This window comes from Ornithodoros turicata, chromosome 1 (assembly GCF_037126465.1).
Source record: "Ornithodoros turicata isolate Travis chromosome 1, ASM3712646v1, whole genome shotgun sequence".
In the NCBI taxonomy this organism is placed as follows: Eukaryota; Metazoa; Arthropoda; class Arachnida; order Ixodida; family Argasidae; genus Ornithodoros; species Ornithodoros turicata.
In genome coordinates, this window is record NC_088201.1 from 107,300,627 (window position 1) to 107,314,438 (window position 13,812).

General features: G+C 42.7%; 1 protein-coding gene across 1 annotated transcript; it reads right to left on the reverse strand.

Moving 5' to 3' along the window:
- Positions 1-256: 256 nt before the first annotated feature.
- Positions 257-1,516, reverse strand: LOC135382063 (zinc finger BED domain-containing protein 5-like). The gene is made up of 2 exons (XM_064612577.1): positions 1,388-1,516; positions 257-973 (listed from the first exon to the last, which is right to left on the reverse strand). Exons 1-2 carry the CDS (start codon positions 1,514-1,516, stop codon positions 257-259), a joined length of 846 nt encoding a protein of 281 aa, XP_064468647.1.
- Positions 1,517-13,812: the final 12,296 nt, after the last annotated feature.

Sequence of the window (13,812 nt, forward strand, 5' to 3'; positions counted from 1 at the left end):
AGACGGCTTACCGGGTTGCCGAAATACGGTGTCCACTTACGGAAAATACTTTATTCAAGGTTGACTAGGACCACAATGTCCACGGGACCTCGTGTTGGTAATCTGAACACTAATATGTAGCACTAGAACGCATATACCGTTTTCAGCATCGCCGACGCAGTCCACATTTTAAATAAAAGTGAGGAGGGGAGAACAAACGAGTGATAGGCAGGCACAATTACGCCACGCGTCAGTGGGAGTTCCGAACACACAACGGTCAGTGCGACAGTTGTGACTTCAGCAGTTCCTCGATTCGCGGAGCTGTGCACGCAAGAGCGCAGCGCAGATCAGATTCTACATCTAGCCTGCTTCGTTGTTTCGATTTGATCTGTAAAAGCTCCGAGAACCAAGACTCGCACAGGTTGGTTGACACAAAAGGAAGTAACGTGCGAAGAGCTTTTTCCGAAACTTTGGGGTAAGAACAGCACATCAGCGGCCAGAACTCTGTTATGGTATAATACGTATCTTTTGCTCCGGAATCAGTCTGCAGTTCCAAAAATTCGTCCTGACAATTATGAGGCACCTTCCCCACTGGGAGCTTGAAAGGGTACCGCACTAAAGTCAAGTCGTCGTCCCTAAGTTCAGGGAAGTACCTGTAGTATTCCCCTTCCAAAGCTGCCAAGTGGAGCAGAATTCCTTTTCTGGCGAACGTTGGAACTTTGCCATCATGGTAACTGCCGCTAAGCGTTGAGGACAGCTTCTCGAACATTGCGACGTTGCCTCCCTTCACTTTCGTTTTCCAGTTTTGCACTTTGCACAAGAAGGTCTTCAGTGAATCGATGAACTTGATTATGTTCGTGTTTCTTCCTTGCATCTGACGGTTCAGCTTGTTCAGCTGCTCAAACATGTCCACCAAGTAGGCGAGACGCAATATCCACGCTTCTTCGCTCAACCAGGCGAAATACGTCGTAACACCCTGGCAGTCACGTTTCCCCTTGAAAGCCAACGAACATTCGTGTGAAAAAGGAGGAACTGATGTCCTGCGTCCATATCCCTGCACAACTCCTTGAAGAGTCTCATGTTGAGAACTCCCCCTTTGACAAAGTTGACAATCTGGATCGTTTGATCCAGGACCTCTTGCAAGGAAGCTGGAAGCGTTTTTGACGCGAGCGCTTGACGATGGATCATGCAGTGGACACTCTTGACCTTATTTTCACGGCAGCCTGAAAACCCGATTTTGACCCAAGCATAGCCGGCGCTCCGTCCGTACAGCAACCGCAGACGTTGTTCCATAAAAGGCCGTGTGACTCGAAGAATGAGGACACTTTTTCGAAGACATCTGAGGCTCTTGTTGTAGTTTCTACGTAGAGCAAAAGAGGAACTCCTCTTTAAATGAAGCCGCGTGCACATATCTGGCGAACACCAGCAGCTGGGAGCATGATGCCACATCAGTAGACTCGTCCAGCTGAATTGAGAAGAGTCCAAATGCTGCGGATTTTATCTGCTGAACAACTTGATCTCTGATGTCGTCAGCCATGTCACTTATTCGTCTTTGAACGGTGCTGTTTGAGAGAGGAACAGCTGCCAGTTTCCGCTCTTGCTCCTTACCCAATAATATTTCAACCATCTTGAGGGCACAAGGTTTTATCAAGGTTTCGCCAATGGTGTGTTGCTTTTTTTTTTTTTTTGCTTCGCAATTTCCAGTGCTATGACGTAGGAAGCTTTCATAACGTTGTGGCCTGCTACTTCGAAGGCTCCCGTAGAGTCTAGCTTCATGACGTTTTCATGACGCTGGAAAAAGCACTTTTCCATATCGCTGTGCTGAGGGCGAACACTGTGCAAATGTTCCTTCAGCTTGGTCGGCCTCATAGTGTCGTTAGACAAGACCTTGTTACAGACGACGCATTGAGGCCTTTGTTCCCCGTTTATGACTGTGCATGTGAATCCGTACTGAATGTACGACTCATTGTACCCTCTTCTTTTGACGCTCATTGTAGCCTTCAAGACCTGTAAAACGGACAGGGACCATCTGATGTAGGGTAAATGCTTCACCTTCTTCACGGGGATCGTATGAAAAAAGACAACGTAAAACGCATTGGCCTTCCCGCTATACTTTGAGCAGCTGTTTTGGCGGTCAGCTTAACTGCAGTATGAAATGATGGACCCAAGTTTCATCACCAGCGGCACGGCCGAGCACGCTAACACGCTACTCAGTGACGATTACCAAGGTCTCGTGCCAAGGACTGGGAGGTGGTGGGTTCAATGCCCACTGCTGGAGGTCCTCTCGGGATCACTCTGGTTTACACTTCGCAAAATAAACTTCGAGAATAAACTCCTCGAAATAAATCACGAAAAAATCCACGGTGTAAAGATAAAGCCGTAAAAATCAACTTTTGCGATACAAACGCTTCAGATTCAAACTTTCAAAATAAATCGTCTCTGATTGGTCGACAGGCACGGCAGCCTCAGAGCAGCGGAAGCTTTTGGCTCCCGCGTTTCAAAATAGTTCCCCGCAGGGTGAGGCTTTTTGCGGTGGGCTGGGAACCAGAGTACCGAGTCTGGACGAATCGTTTACTGTATTCTCCGCCGGCTATCAGGATTCTGTTGACATTGCAGTTAATGATTTGCTCTGCTGCTCGCCTGTCAAATTTGAGTATGTCGAACTCTGAATTCGTGTGGTGTCACCAAATGAGTTCCCGGTGTTGGTCCCAGCTATGGTGGACACCTGCTATGTTATGAACATTGTCGCGAACATCGCCATTCTCCTGCAGCTGCCTTGGTTGTGAAGTCGTAGAGTTGAAAAGTGACGATCGACGAAAAAGCCTGATTCCGATACCGTGTGGATGTGTTGTGTTTATCCGTCTGCATGTGTTTGTGTGTTCCAGCCTCAGAACCGTAGAATCGTGAAATCGGAACCTGCCTGTGGTTTTCCTTGTGAACCTACGTTCTGGTTAACGCAGGCAACAGGTACTGGACAGACTCTCGAAATGCATTTCTGCAAATAAGCTGCATATGAATGTGAAGAAATTGTGTGTTTGTTTGCAACAAAAAACTATTTTCTCTCGAATGAATAACTTGAGTCAGCAGAGATCCTAATTTTTTGTAACCAGCATACGGTAATCTCAAAGTGTAACGAAATAAGATTCTAATTTAAGTAGTCTAAAAGTAAAATTTAATAAGTCTAAAACCTCGACCCCTTTGTTTTCTCCTGGATAAGAGCCTTCTTGACAGACCGGAAACAGGCCGTTTTCACTAACAACACTCTATCGAACTTCACTTCCGTAACATCAGGTGTACCTCAGGGATCCGTTCTTGGCCCTTTATTGTTTCTTATTTATATAAATGACTTACCCCAGTGTCTCAGTAGTACCGTTCGACTTTTTGCGGATGACTGTGTTTTATATAGGAAGGTGGCGTCCAGTGCAGACCATGATCATCTTCAGGGGGATCTGCTCGCGGTGTCCCGTTGGTGTAACACTTGGTCTATGTCTCTCAACATCACTAAGTGCAAGGTCATGTCCTTCTCACGTTCCTCTTCACATGTCTCTTCATCTTATCAGCTACAGGGCTCCCAGCTGTTATGCGTTCCCACGTATAAATACTTAGGCCTTCACTTACATTCAACAATGCGTTGGTCCCTGCATATTGATAAGATTGCGTCTGAGGCAAACAGGACCCTGGGATATCTTCGCCGCCATCTTGCACTTGCTCCGCCTCACATCAAACTCCTATCTTATCGAGCATTCGTATTACCCAAATTAGAATACGCCTCTGCTGTTTGGGATCCACACCAGGAATATTTGATACATGCCCTGGAATCCGTCCAGAACAGGGCCGCACGCTTTATCACCTCCAATTATTCATCGGATTGTAGCGTCTCGGGACTAAAAGAAGACCTTGGCATGGACCATCTCACATTCAGACGAAAGGTCTCCCGTCTGTGTCTTTTCCATAAGCTATTCTATAACAGAAACACTCGTGATCGTCTTCTCCCCCCTGCGGAATACATCTCTTCACGTCACGACCACGCTCACAAGATTAGAACCCCACAATGTCATACTAATTCTTTCATGTACTCCTTCATTCCTAAAACAATTCGGGACTGGAATAACTTGCCAGAGTCGATCGTTTTTATGCAAGACCCCGCCCACTTTAAGGCTGCCATCACCCAACACTACAAAACATAGCCTACATCTCATGATCGCTCCAGCGTCACTTTCCGCCACCTCTTTTCTTTTATTTTCTCACCTCGACCGTCTTTTCCTTTTGCATTCATCCAATGTCATTTCTAGTGAGCACTGCAAATCTATTGTTTTATATTGGTTGTACATCTGTTGCAATATTTTTGCTATTTGTCTGTTTGTTTTTGTTGTTGTTGTTTTTTTACATGCTTTGTTTCCTTGCCTTTTTCCTTGCCCCTCCGTTGTGTAATACCCCCTTGGGGGTCCTCAACGTATGTAAATAAATAAATAAATAAATAATTTCAGGAACATCCACATTGATTCGCGCACCTTCCTAGACAACGATTTGCCATGCAAAAGCTGCAAAAGATGTATCTAGACATAATACTTCAAGCACTTTGTTTTCACTGGTCTTTGAATACACTGAACAGAAGAATGCCATTTTCAAAGTCTTAGAAACCATGAAATTTTCTCACAGGAATTTTTGCATCTTTTTTATTCGCGTGGACATACAGTGCAAATTCTGGTTATCAGATGTCGGAACTGAAGAAAACCAACAGCAATGAAGTAACTGAAATCGGAAGTGTGAGAAATGAATGGCACCCTCTGTTGTATTTGTTTGCCTTCCTTTCTCTCCTATGATCTTCGCATTCAGAAATCCCCAAGTACGTTTATTAGCAGTCACTCTTTATGCCAAGCACCCACGCCAAGAAGAGGTCTAAAATTTACGGTACCAGCTACTTCACTGTATGGTACCCTTGCACCCATTTTTACAGCTTATAAATATTGTGCTGAAATATTAAATCGCTGTAAAACTTGCATCCTGTACGACATTACATTAAATGTACTGCTTGCAGTTCTGCAGCGTTGTTTCTTCCTTACGTTCAAGTGAAAAGGCAAAAAGAACGCTCCGGGACTTACTCTCACACAGCCATTATTTCGGGGCCATGTCCTCGCACTAAATGGTCACGAGCATACTTTGGAAAACTATAGCGGCACATAGGGAAACCGACATTGCATTTGCACCGACCTTCTATTTCTAATAATTAAACGAGACCTAATTAGTACATTCGCTTCGGATGTAGAACATGTTGTCATCCTTTATAACTGCAAAAATATTATTTCTCTAAGAATAAAAAATTAGTCCATGGATATGCTATATGCACCGCGCCTACCAGAAATTAACCAGTGCTTGCTGAAAATATACTGGTATTTGTGTTTTATGTGATGTATGGCCCACATTTTCTTTTTGACCAGCTATGCCAATGTGAGAGCTCCTACGCCAGACTAGCTAATTCCTCCTCTTTGTCCTCTATGTGGTCACATATATGTTACGCTACAAGGAAGCTAGCTGGTACCACAGTACCAAAGAGGTGAATTTACATGAAGACAATCACATAGCAGAGTGGATAACAACCACCATTATTGTCTTAGTTTGCTTGGTCGATGACAACTGAAGGTGGCATATTTCTTTCCTCAGATTTTCTTTTTTTTATTGGTTTGTTCCAGCTAAAAACAGAAGCTATACACTGAGCAGCTGGGCATAATAAAACCCTCCACAACCATCACTTTGACTCTTTGGCTTTGGCAAGCGTGACTTTGCCTCCACAAGCATAACTTTGACATAATTGCTTTGTGCCGTGATATAGGGTACTATGACTGTGTTCGCAGTACCATTTAAAAACGTTGGCACCTATAGGGCTAGATTGTAGCCCCCTATAGTGTGCAGATATTCTGATGCCTGCAGAGCTGTATGCTGTTCTTCCGGGTGAAAGAAAGCTTGAAGACTGCATACGTTGTGGCTCACTGCCAAAGAGACACGGTTGGAGAAGAAATTACTGGACATAAAGCACAGTGAGGCATGCTCCGCCCAGGCCACAAGGAGGTAAGGAATTAATTTGAGCCACCTTCTGTTAATGCAGCAAAAACACCTATTTCCACTGAAAGAAAGAATGTTTTTTTTTTTTTTCTGTTGTGGTTGAAGGGCATACGAGATCATAATAAATAGTTTCCAAAGCTGTTACGTCGCATTCTGACATGATCAGAGCCAATATTGTCAGCTGATGCTATAAGACCTACAGAAAACACATGCCAGCAGATTCTGAACATGCTATAGGAGAGGGTATGCCCTTGAAATGATGAGATTTGTTCACTTTCCAGATGACTTCAGGTATGTGAAAACAATCATAAATGTTGACAAAGCTGTTATGAAGCAGCGACTGCAATTAATCTGTAGAACTGGGCAGAACGGTTGAATGCAGAATTTGTTCAAAGTGTGCTATAGCGTCATACAGATGGGATATGAATGAGCTGACGAAACATTTTTCTTGCGTAAGAGCAAATACACCTGTATTTCCTCAAAATACTTTTTTTTTTGCTTCCTAGCTGGCCTCAATGACGAACAAGCTGCAGCACATTATGGTGACAATTTTTTTAAAGAGTGATATTAAAAGGTAGGAACAACTTATTTATTTACACATGGTAAACAAGACTTTCCTGCACGAGACTGCACTTCTTCAGGTTACCAATGAAGGTTACCAACCTGAAGAAGTGCAGTCTCGTGCACGAAAGTCTTGTTTACCATGTGCAAATAAATAAGTTGTTCCTACCGTTTAATATCACTCTTTGATTTACTCACCACCGGCAACTTGACATCGCCTATTTTTTCTGCCTTCGTATCTTCTTGTTCACAATTTTTTTAAGGAAAAATAAACCTCTAGATTTTCAGTATGTTGCAGGAGAGGACTAGTTATACAAATAAGGGAAGATTTCTTTTAGACGACCTATATGTGAATATACTATCTGAGAAAAAAAGTAATTTTTTGCAAGTGCTTGTTATTCTCAAACACATGGTTAAACAATGAATATAGATCAGCTTGATATGTTTATGTGAAGCTAATCACAAGCAATCAGTTACAAGCATAAATAATCTGGGACTCCTTCAAGAATGCTAATTTGTCAAATTTATTGTAAACTTGACCCCAAATGTGCTCCTTTCTCGAGTTCTCACCACGTCACCCGATTTATTCTCGTTCTACATGCCCTTTCGGATGGCAGAGCCGTGGTTCCCCTATAACACCAGGCAAGGAAAGCGCACAAATGAGGCATATGTAGATGTCAGAAGGAAGCTCGTAAGGGATAACTTCATATTTCGGCACAGTTTAATGTGCCCCCATTGTTCAAGAAAACAAAATGATGAGTTACATTCGATATATGCATCGTCTAAAAAATGCATACAATTTTTTTCAGTGATATTTAACAGAGTCAAGCTACATCTCTGGCTGGTTTTGGCTGGAATCGCCCAGGTTGACAGCTACACAAGCTGATGTATGTCAGCACTGAAAATATAAAGGAAAAAAGGCAATTTAAAATGCCTCACTCAATTTACTACTTTTCATAGCTTACACCTTGACAGGTGTTTATCTTAAAATAGTTTCATTGCCAAAATCAACAAGAATGACCGTCATCACATTAACAAGTTTCAACTGTATACCAAGTAATAACAAACATGTGCTTACTTTTTCTGCAATCAAGATGTAAATTACATGTTGAGTTGCAGGCTTCAGTGAAAAATCACTGCTTGTGATGTCACTGCTGAGTGAGTACGGCACTGCTAGTGACGCAACATGTGATTCCAGTGTCTTTCACCCCACCCCACGTTATTTGAGCAGTTGGCATCAGAATCAATCAGCTTCCATGATGCACTTATGAAGGGTAATTTCATCTGTGCCGATAAACATACTACAGTGCTAATTTACAATGTAGTTTGTGGCTGTGGAGCACACTCATATTCAGTATGCCATGTGAACTAGGGGAGCATTTTCTGGCATAAACATTAGATGAGTGAAGACCCCAAAAAAATGTAACCACTGTTTACGTGCATTTGACAACTTGCATTTTTATTGCTGAGAGGCTCTCTTCGTAGCTAGAGGGAAAGGGTGCTGGCAATGTGGCACATGTTCGTAAGATGTAGAACCAGAGATACAGAAAAAAACTGACAGCATATCATGATCTCAATCATGTCATTGTGTCCGTGTTTCTGTCTCCTGTTCTGCATTTGTTAATCTTTTTGTGTAGTTGCTGGATTTTAGCCCAAAAGCAGGGGTCAGCAATTAGAGCACATCCAGAACATGCAAGGCATACATTTCCTCATTCTCCGCATTCCTCATTCAAGTAACGTTGAAGAAGTACCCATGCAAAGAAACAATACAACAGTGAAGCTGGCTTCAGTACACTACAACATGTAACAATATACAGTATGCCTCAGTGTTTCCCAAACCGTGTGTCAGGACCCCCATTGAGGCCGCGATAGCCCAAACGGGGCCCAAGAGAAGCAGATGAAGTGAGTGCAATATACCACAAAACCAAGGAAACTACCTCTCTACGACTGCATTATATTGAAGTTGTTTTACAAAAATGCAAGTTGAGTTCAGCATCAGTCAGGAAACAAGCTAACTCACAGCAATGCTTTGAATCAAGTGTGCTGCAGTATTCCTCACTGTATCATGACGAGACCGTGAACCTACATCAGACGCTACTTGCACGCACTAGTATAACATTCATATTTCTTTATTTATTTCGAGAACCCCAAAGGTCCGGAGGACATTACATGGGGGGTGGAAACTGGAGCGTAAGATACATTTACAGCAACTTGATAGAAACAAACAAGCAAGCAGAAAAGAACAACACAATTAGCAGTAAGTAAACAGGAAAATAAAGAAACGACGACAGTACAAACTTATATGAAAACAAGTATTAAAGCGTGAAACAGGGAGTTTGTTCACATAAGTACAGATAATTAACAAATATGATAAGGGGGAGGTGAAAAATTTCATAGCAACTGACATACAAGTGTGCTGGTCTTGTGGGTGGAGTGAACGGGAGAGGGTGTTACAAAATACTGTATGCTCGATAATAGTTGTGAGAGGTGATGGGAGGTTGTTCCATTCGATGGCAGTTGAACAAAAGAATGATCTGGATAATGCATTGGTATTACAATGAAAGCATGTGACCTTATGAGTGTGGTGGATGCGAGGATAAATGACATTCAGGCGGGTGATGGGAGATTGGTGCGGTGGCAAGATGAAAAAGATCCAATGGAAGAGGGCTAACTTGGCAAGACAGCAACGATGTTCGAGTGAGTCGAGATTAAGATTTGATTTGAACGCGGTTACAAGGGATCGAATTTGTAGTCGTTGGAAATGAAACGGGCAGCCCGATTCTGGATGGCTTCTAGGGCGTCGCAGAGCTACTTTTGGGGAGGGTCCCAAATAGGTGATGCATATTCCAGCTTGCTTCGTACAAGAGCCGTGAAGGTTAGGAGCTTAAGATGCAGCCCGCCAACCTGAGGGAGCGTCTAACAAAGCCTAGGGAGCGAGAAGTGTTCGTTATTATGTGGTTGATGTGCTCGTTCCAAGTTAGGTTGGAGGAAAGGTGGATTCCAAGATATTTGTAAGAATCTGCTCGGGTGAATGTGATATCACTTAGAGTGTAGAGGAAGGGAGGAAGACAGGAGACCCGTCATCGAGAAAACGACAAAATGCAACACTGTGCAATGTTCAGAGGCATTTACCACTCAGTGCACCAACGCCGGATTAGTTAAAGGTCGCTTTGTAAGGTTAGTTGGTCAGAAGGAGAGAGGATTTGCCTGTACACTACACAGTCGTCAGCAAAGAGACGAATCGTGGAAGATATGCCTGAAGGAAGGTCATTTATATAGATAAGGAAAAGGAGAGGGCCGAGGACTGAACCCTGAGGGACACCAGAAAGCACAGGTACATTTGGGGATAGGTGGTTGTTGCAAGTAACAAATAACATATGATTAGTCAGAAATTGAGCTATCCAACGTACGGGTCGAGGTTAAGCAGATAGAGTTTGTATAGAAGCTTAGAGTGCGGCACCATATCGAAGGCCTTGCGAAAGTCTAAGAAAGCGGCGTCAGTCTGATGATTATTGTCCGCGTGGAGAAAGATGTCGTGAACAAAACTGACTACTTGAGTTTCACATGAAAAGAGGTTTCGAAACCCGTGCTGCAAGTGATAGAAGAAGCATTTTTCTTCAAGGTACTTAACTACGTTGGAGTATGCGTTTGAGAATTTTACACACTATAGAAGTGAGTGAAATGGGGCGGTAGTTATTAACGATGTGGCAGCTGCCTGATTTGTGAATAGGGACAATCTTCGCCATCTTCCAGTCCTGCGGTATGGCAGAATCTTGGAGTGACTAAGTAAATATGCAACATAGAATCTTGCTGGGAATAGATCTCGTGTTGTATAGAACCTTCGGGTTAATAGAGTCCGGACCAGCACTCGACGACAGCTTAAGTGACTCAATGATTTTACAAATGCCATGAGTGCTGATATGAATGGGGACCATAGGTGACAAGGCGACTACTGATAATGGAGTTTGGGTGTACCCGTTATCGGTGTTGAAAATGGATGAAAACAAGGAAGCAAAAGCGTTGGCGCAGTCGCTGTCGGCGGGTGTCAGTTAGACTGATAAGGTGGGATTTTGGTGGAGATAAGATTTTCCAAAATTGTTTTGGTTTATTCGTCAAGAGAGACGGGAGGTCGATGATAAAGAACTTATGTTTCACTTCCTTGATCGAGCGCCTGTATTCCCGTTCACAGTAGTGAAATTTAGCCCATGATACGTTGTCGCCAAGACGCTTTGCTTTCCTGAATAAGCGCTTTTTCTTGGTTAGCAAGATTTTCAGACTTTTCGTGAACCAAGGATTGTGATCATAAGATTTCACTTTTATCTTTGGAACATTGTACTCGGTAAGGTAGTTTATGTTGTCATGAAAGAGGGACCAGTTATCCTCAATGGAGTGAGGCGAGGTGCCATGAAATGAATTTTCATATAGAGCTTCAAGACCCTCGTTGATGGCTTGGAAGTTAGCTCGAGCATAGTCGTATATGGTTTATCGTTAAATTTATGAACATTTGGACTAGTTGAAGAGATATCTTAGAAAATGGCCTTGTGGTCACTGAGACCATCAGTGACATGCAAAGAAGTGATGTGTTCAGGATGGGAGGTTAAAACCAAGTCAAGGGTTGACTGCGTGGCATGAGTTATTCGGGTAGGATGTGGAACGACATGCGATAGATTAAATGTAAGGCATAAATCCACAAACAGTGTCTCTTGTGAACTCCGGGAAAGATTGCCGTGGAGCAAGTCCCAATTTATTGACCGTATATATATCAGCTTATATTGAAGGCAGACTTGTACGTATTTGGAGTATTGTATTTAAAATACCGTATTTTAAATACAATTTGCGGTATTTTGGTACTCTATTCAATACTTTTTATTTTATGTATTTGTACTCTATTTAAAATACATTTTATGGTATTTTCTACTCAATACTCTAATTACATATTTTGGATCTCCCTCTCAAACTTTCTGTGTGTCGTCTTTCCCTTATCTTGCTTGGTCAGTGGAAATTTCCTGAATTTTTCGGACTCGACCCGGACATTGCCCTTTCGTGGAAGTATCCGTAGATCTTAGCCCGTGTGTACCAATCCTTTGCGAGTCAGGGTTCTATTATGTGTGCCCTGACGCGGTAACGCCGAATTCTCACCTCGCCGAGCAGGGACCTGCTAGAACTTTGCTTTGTTCTGGGTCACATATACTTAGTGGAGTTATGTGGTGTCCCTTTGTCATCTTTTTGGGACTCTGTGTTTAGATGACTCCTATCACACAGGGACGGCTTGCATACTACGCGGGGTTTAAGTGATCCATATCACATAGCTGCGACATGCCGCATTGACCAGTGACTGGTGACTTTTTGCTTTCAAAGATAAATAGTATCTTAATTGTATTTCAAATACTTTTTGAACTATTTCGTACTCTATCTTAATTAGTTTAATTTTCATATATTCATACTCTATCTTAATTACATTCTAACCTCAGTATTTATTATCTTATCTTAAATACATTTTTGAGTATCTTGTACATGTCTGATTGAAGGTGTATATTGCTGTATATGTATCAGGGCAGATTTCAAGCTTCCTGAGCGCGCACAGACGGTGATCTCAGTTGTCTCGCGACGTAACAGACGGAGAAAGACACCAGCTGTCACACACACAGACATCCCGAAGGCTATGCCCATCTTTGTTGATGCACCCACGAATCCACAGGAAGACTGCCGAAGCTCTCCCACTCGTATTAAGTACCTGTAGCTTGAACTACAAACAGTTTAGTGCACACTCCACAAAACGAGAACAGCTGATTGCTGCTTTCATGGGCGCGGCCATGCGAGCGGCCATGCGAGCCGAGAAGGACAGTTCAAGAGAGGAGCAATTTTAGGTAAGTTCGAACGTGGCGCCAGTCGTCGGTGCAACAATTTCCAGAATGAACCGAGCTCGATCAGCTCAGATAACGCTTTTTTCGTTCTTTTTCTTTTTAGTAATATTTATCATTCTTTTTGATTCATTTCCAATTCTAATTCCAATTCCAGCCCAACCGCTCAGCGCACTGACACTAGTGCAACGTAGAGTCAATAAATATTTCGCTTCCTCGCTTCCCTAAGGAGAAGAGTACTTGAAATATATTTGTGTTGTGGGATTCCTTTTTCCCTCTCCACGTTCCAGAAACATACGGTTTCTGAGCCAAGACAATATAGTTGCGAGCGCAGTTGACTTACAGAAGTATATCCCATACAGATCCCGTACCGTGAAGACCACCACCCCAAACCTGGTTGCCACGGTTTCGGTTTTGGCCATTTGCATGTCAACATTCAGGGATTTATATTTTAATACACGTACGCGTTTCAAAATTTTTAAAGGTGGATTTTAACTAGGACAGTCTCTCATATCGGTATCTGGCTTTTGTTCAAGACGTCCTTGTTAGAGTTAATTAATGAATTTAATTGATTAGTCATCCTTATTAGTCATTATAGTCTCTCTTGGAAAAGATACGCGCCCGTAGAACTCAACTGTGAAAATGACGTGCTCTCGTGACTTTTTTATAAAAGTTTGTGCAAGCTGAAACACACACACACATACAATAAACGGGGTGCCACAAACCCATACTTCGTGGTCGTAGCCATTTTAATGGAGATTTTTTAAAAATAAAACAACTAGGACTATGTGTACATTAGTTTCGCACGTACGCGTACGCGAGTGGAGGAAAACCTTATCTGCAAGGTATTTTGGCATTCTAATTTGTATAATTCACTAAGATGTATTTTGTGTGTGTGTGTGTGAAGCTGTTTTTCTTTCTTCGAGAAACAGAAAGAGCAGAATTGCTGGCAATCGGTTGAGATATGAGATGAGTCCTTCATCTATATGCATCAAATTATTATCCACAGAGGTGACATTTGTTTTTAGTGCACCGTTTCAGATTTTCCATTATCGAGATACGTCGCTCGCACTAACTCGGAAGTCGGCAAGGGGGAGCGAGCCCTAACCTAACCTAACCTAACCTAACCTGAAGGAGACCACTGCTGGACATGGAGTTAGGGATTGAGAAGTACGGCATTTTCAAAGAGGTCCTCGGAGAACGACAACGAACCGACAACAGTAAAAACAATAAAAGAAAAAGAAAAAACACGAAAGAAAAAAAGAGGAAGAAAGCACAAAAAAGATATATTCGCTTGAACCGCAACGGGTCAAAAAACATTGCAAACTCGTGTCTCTTGTGCCAGTCATCG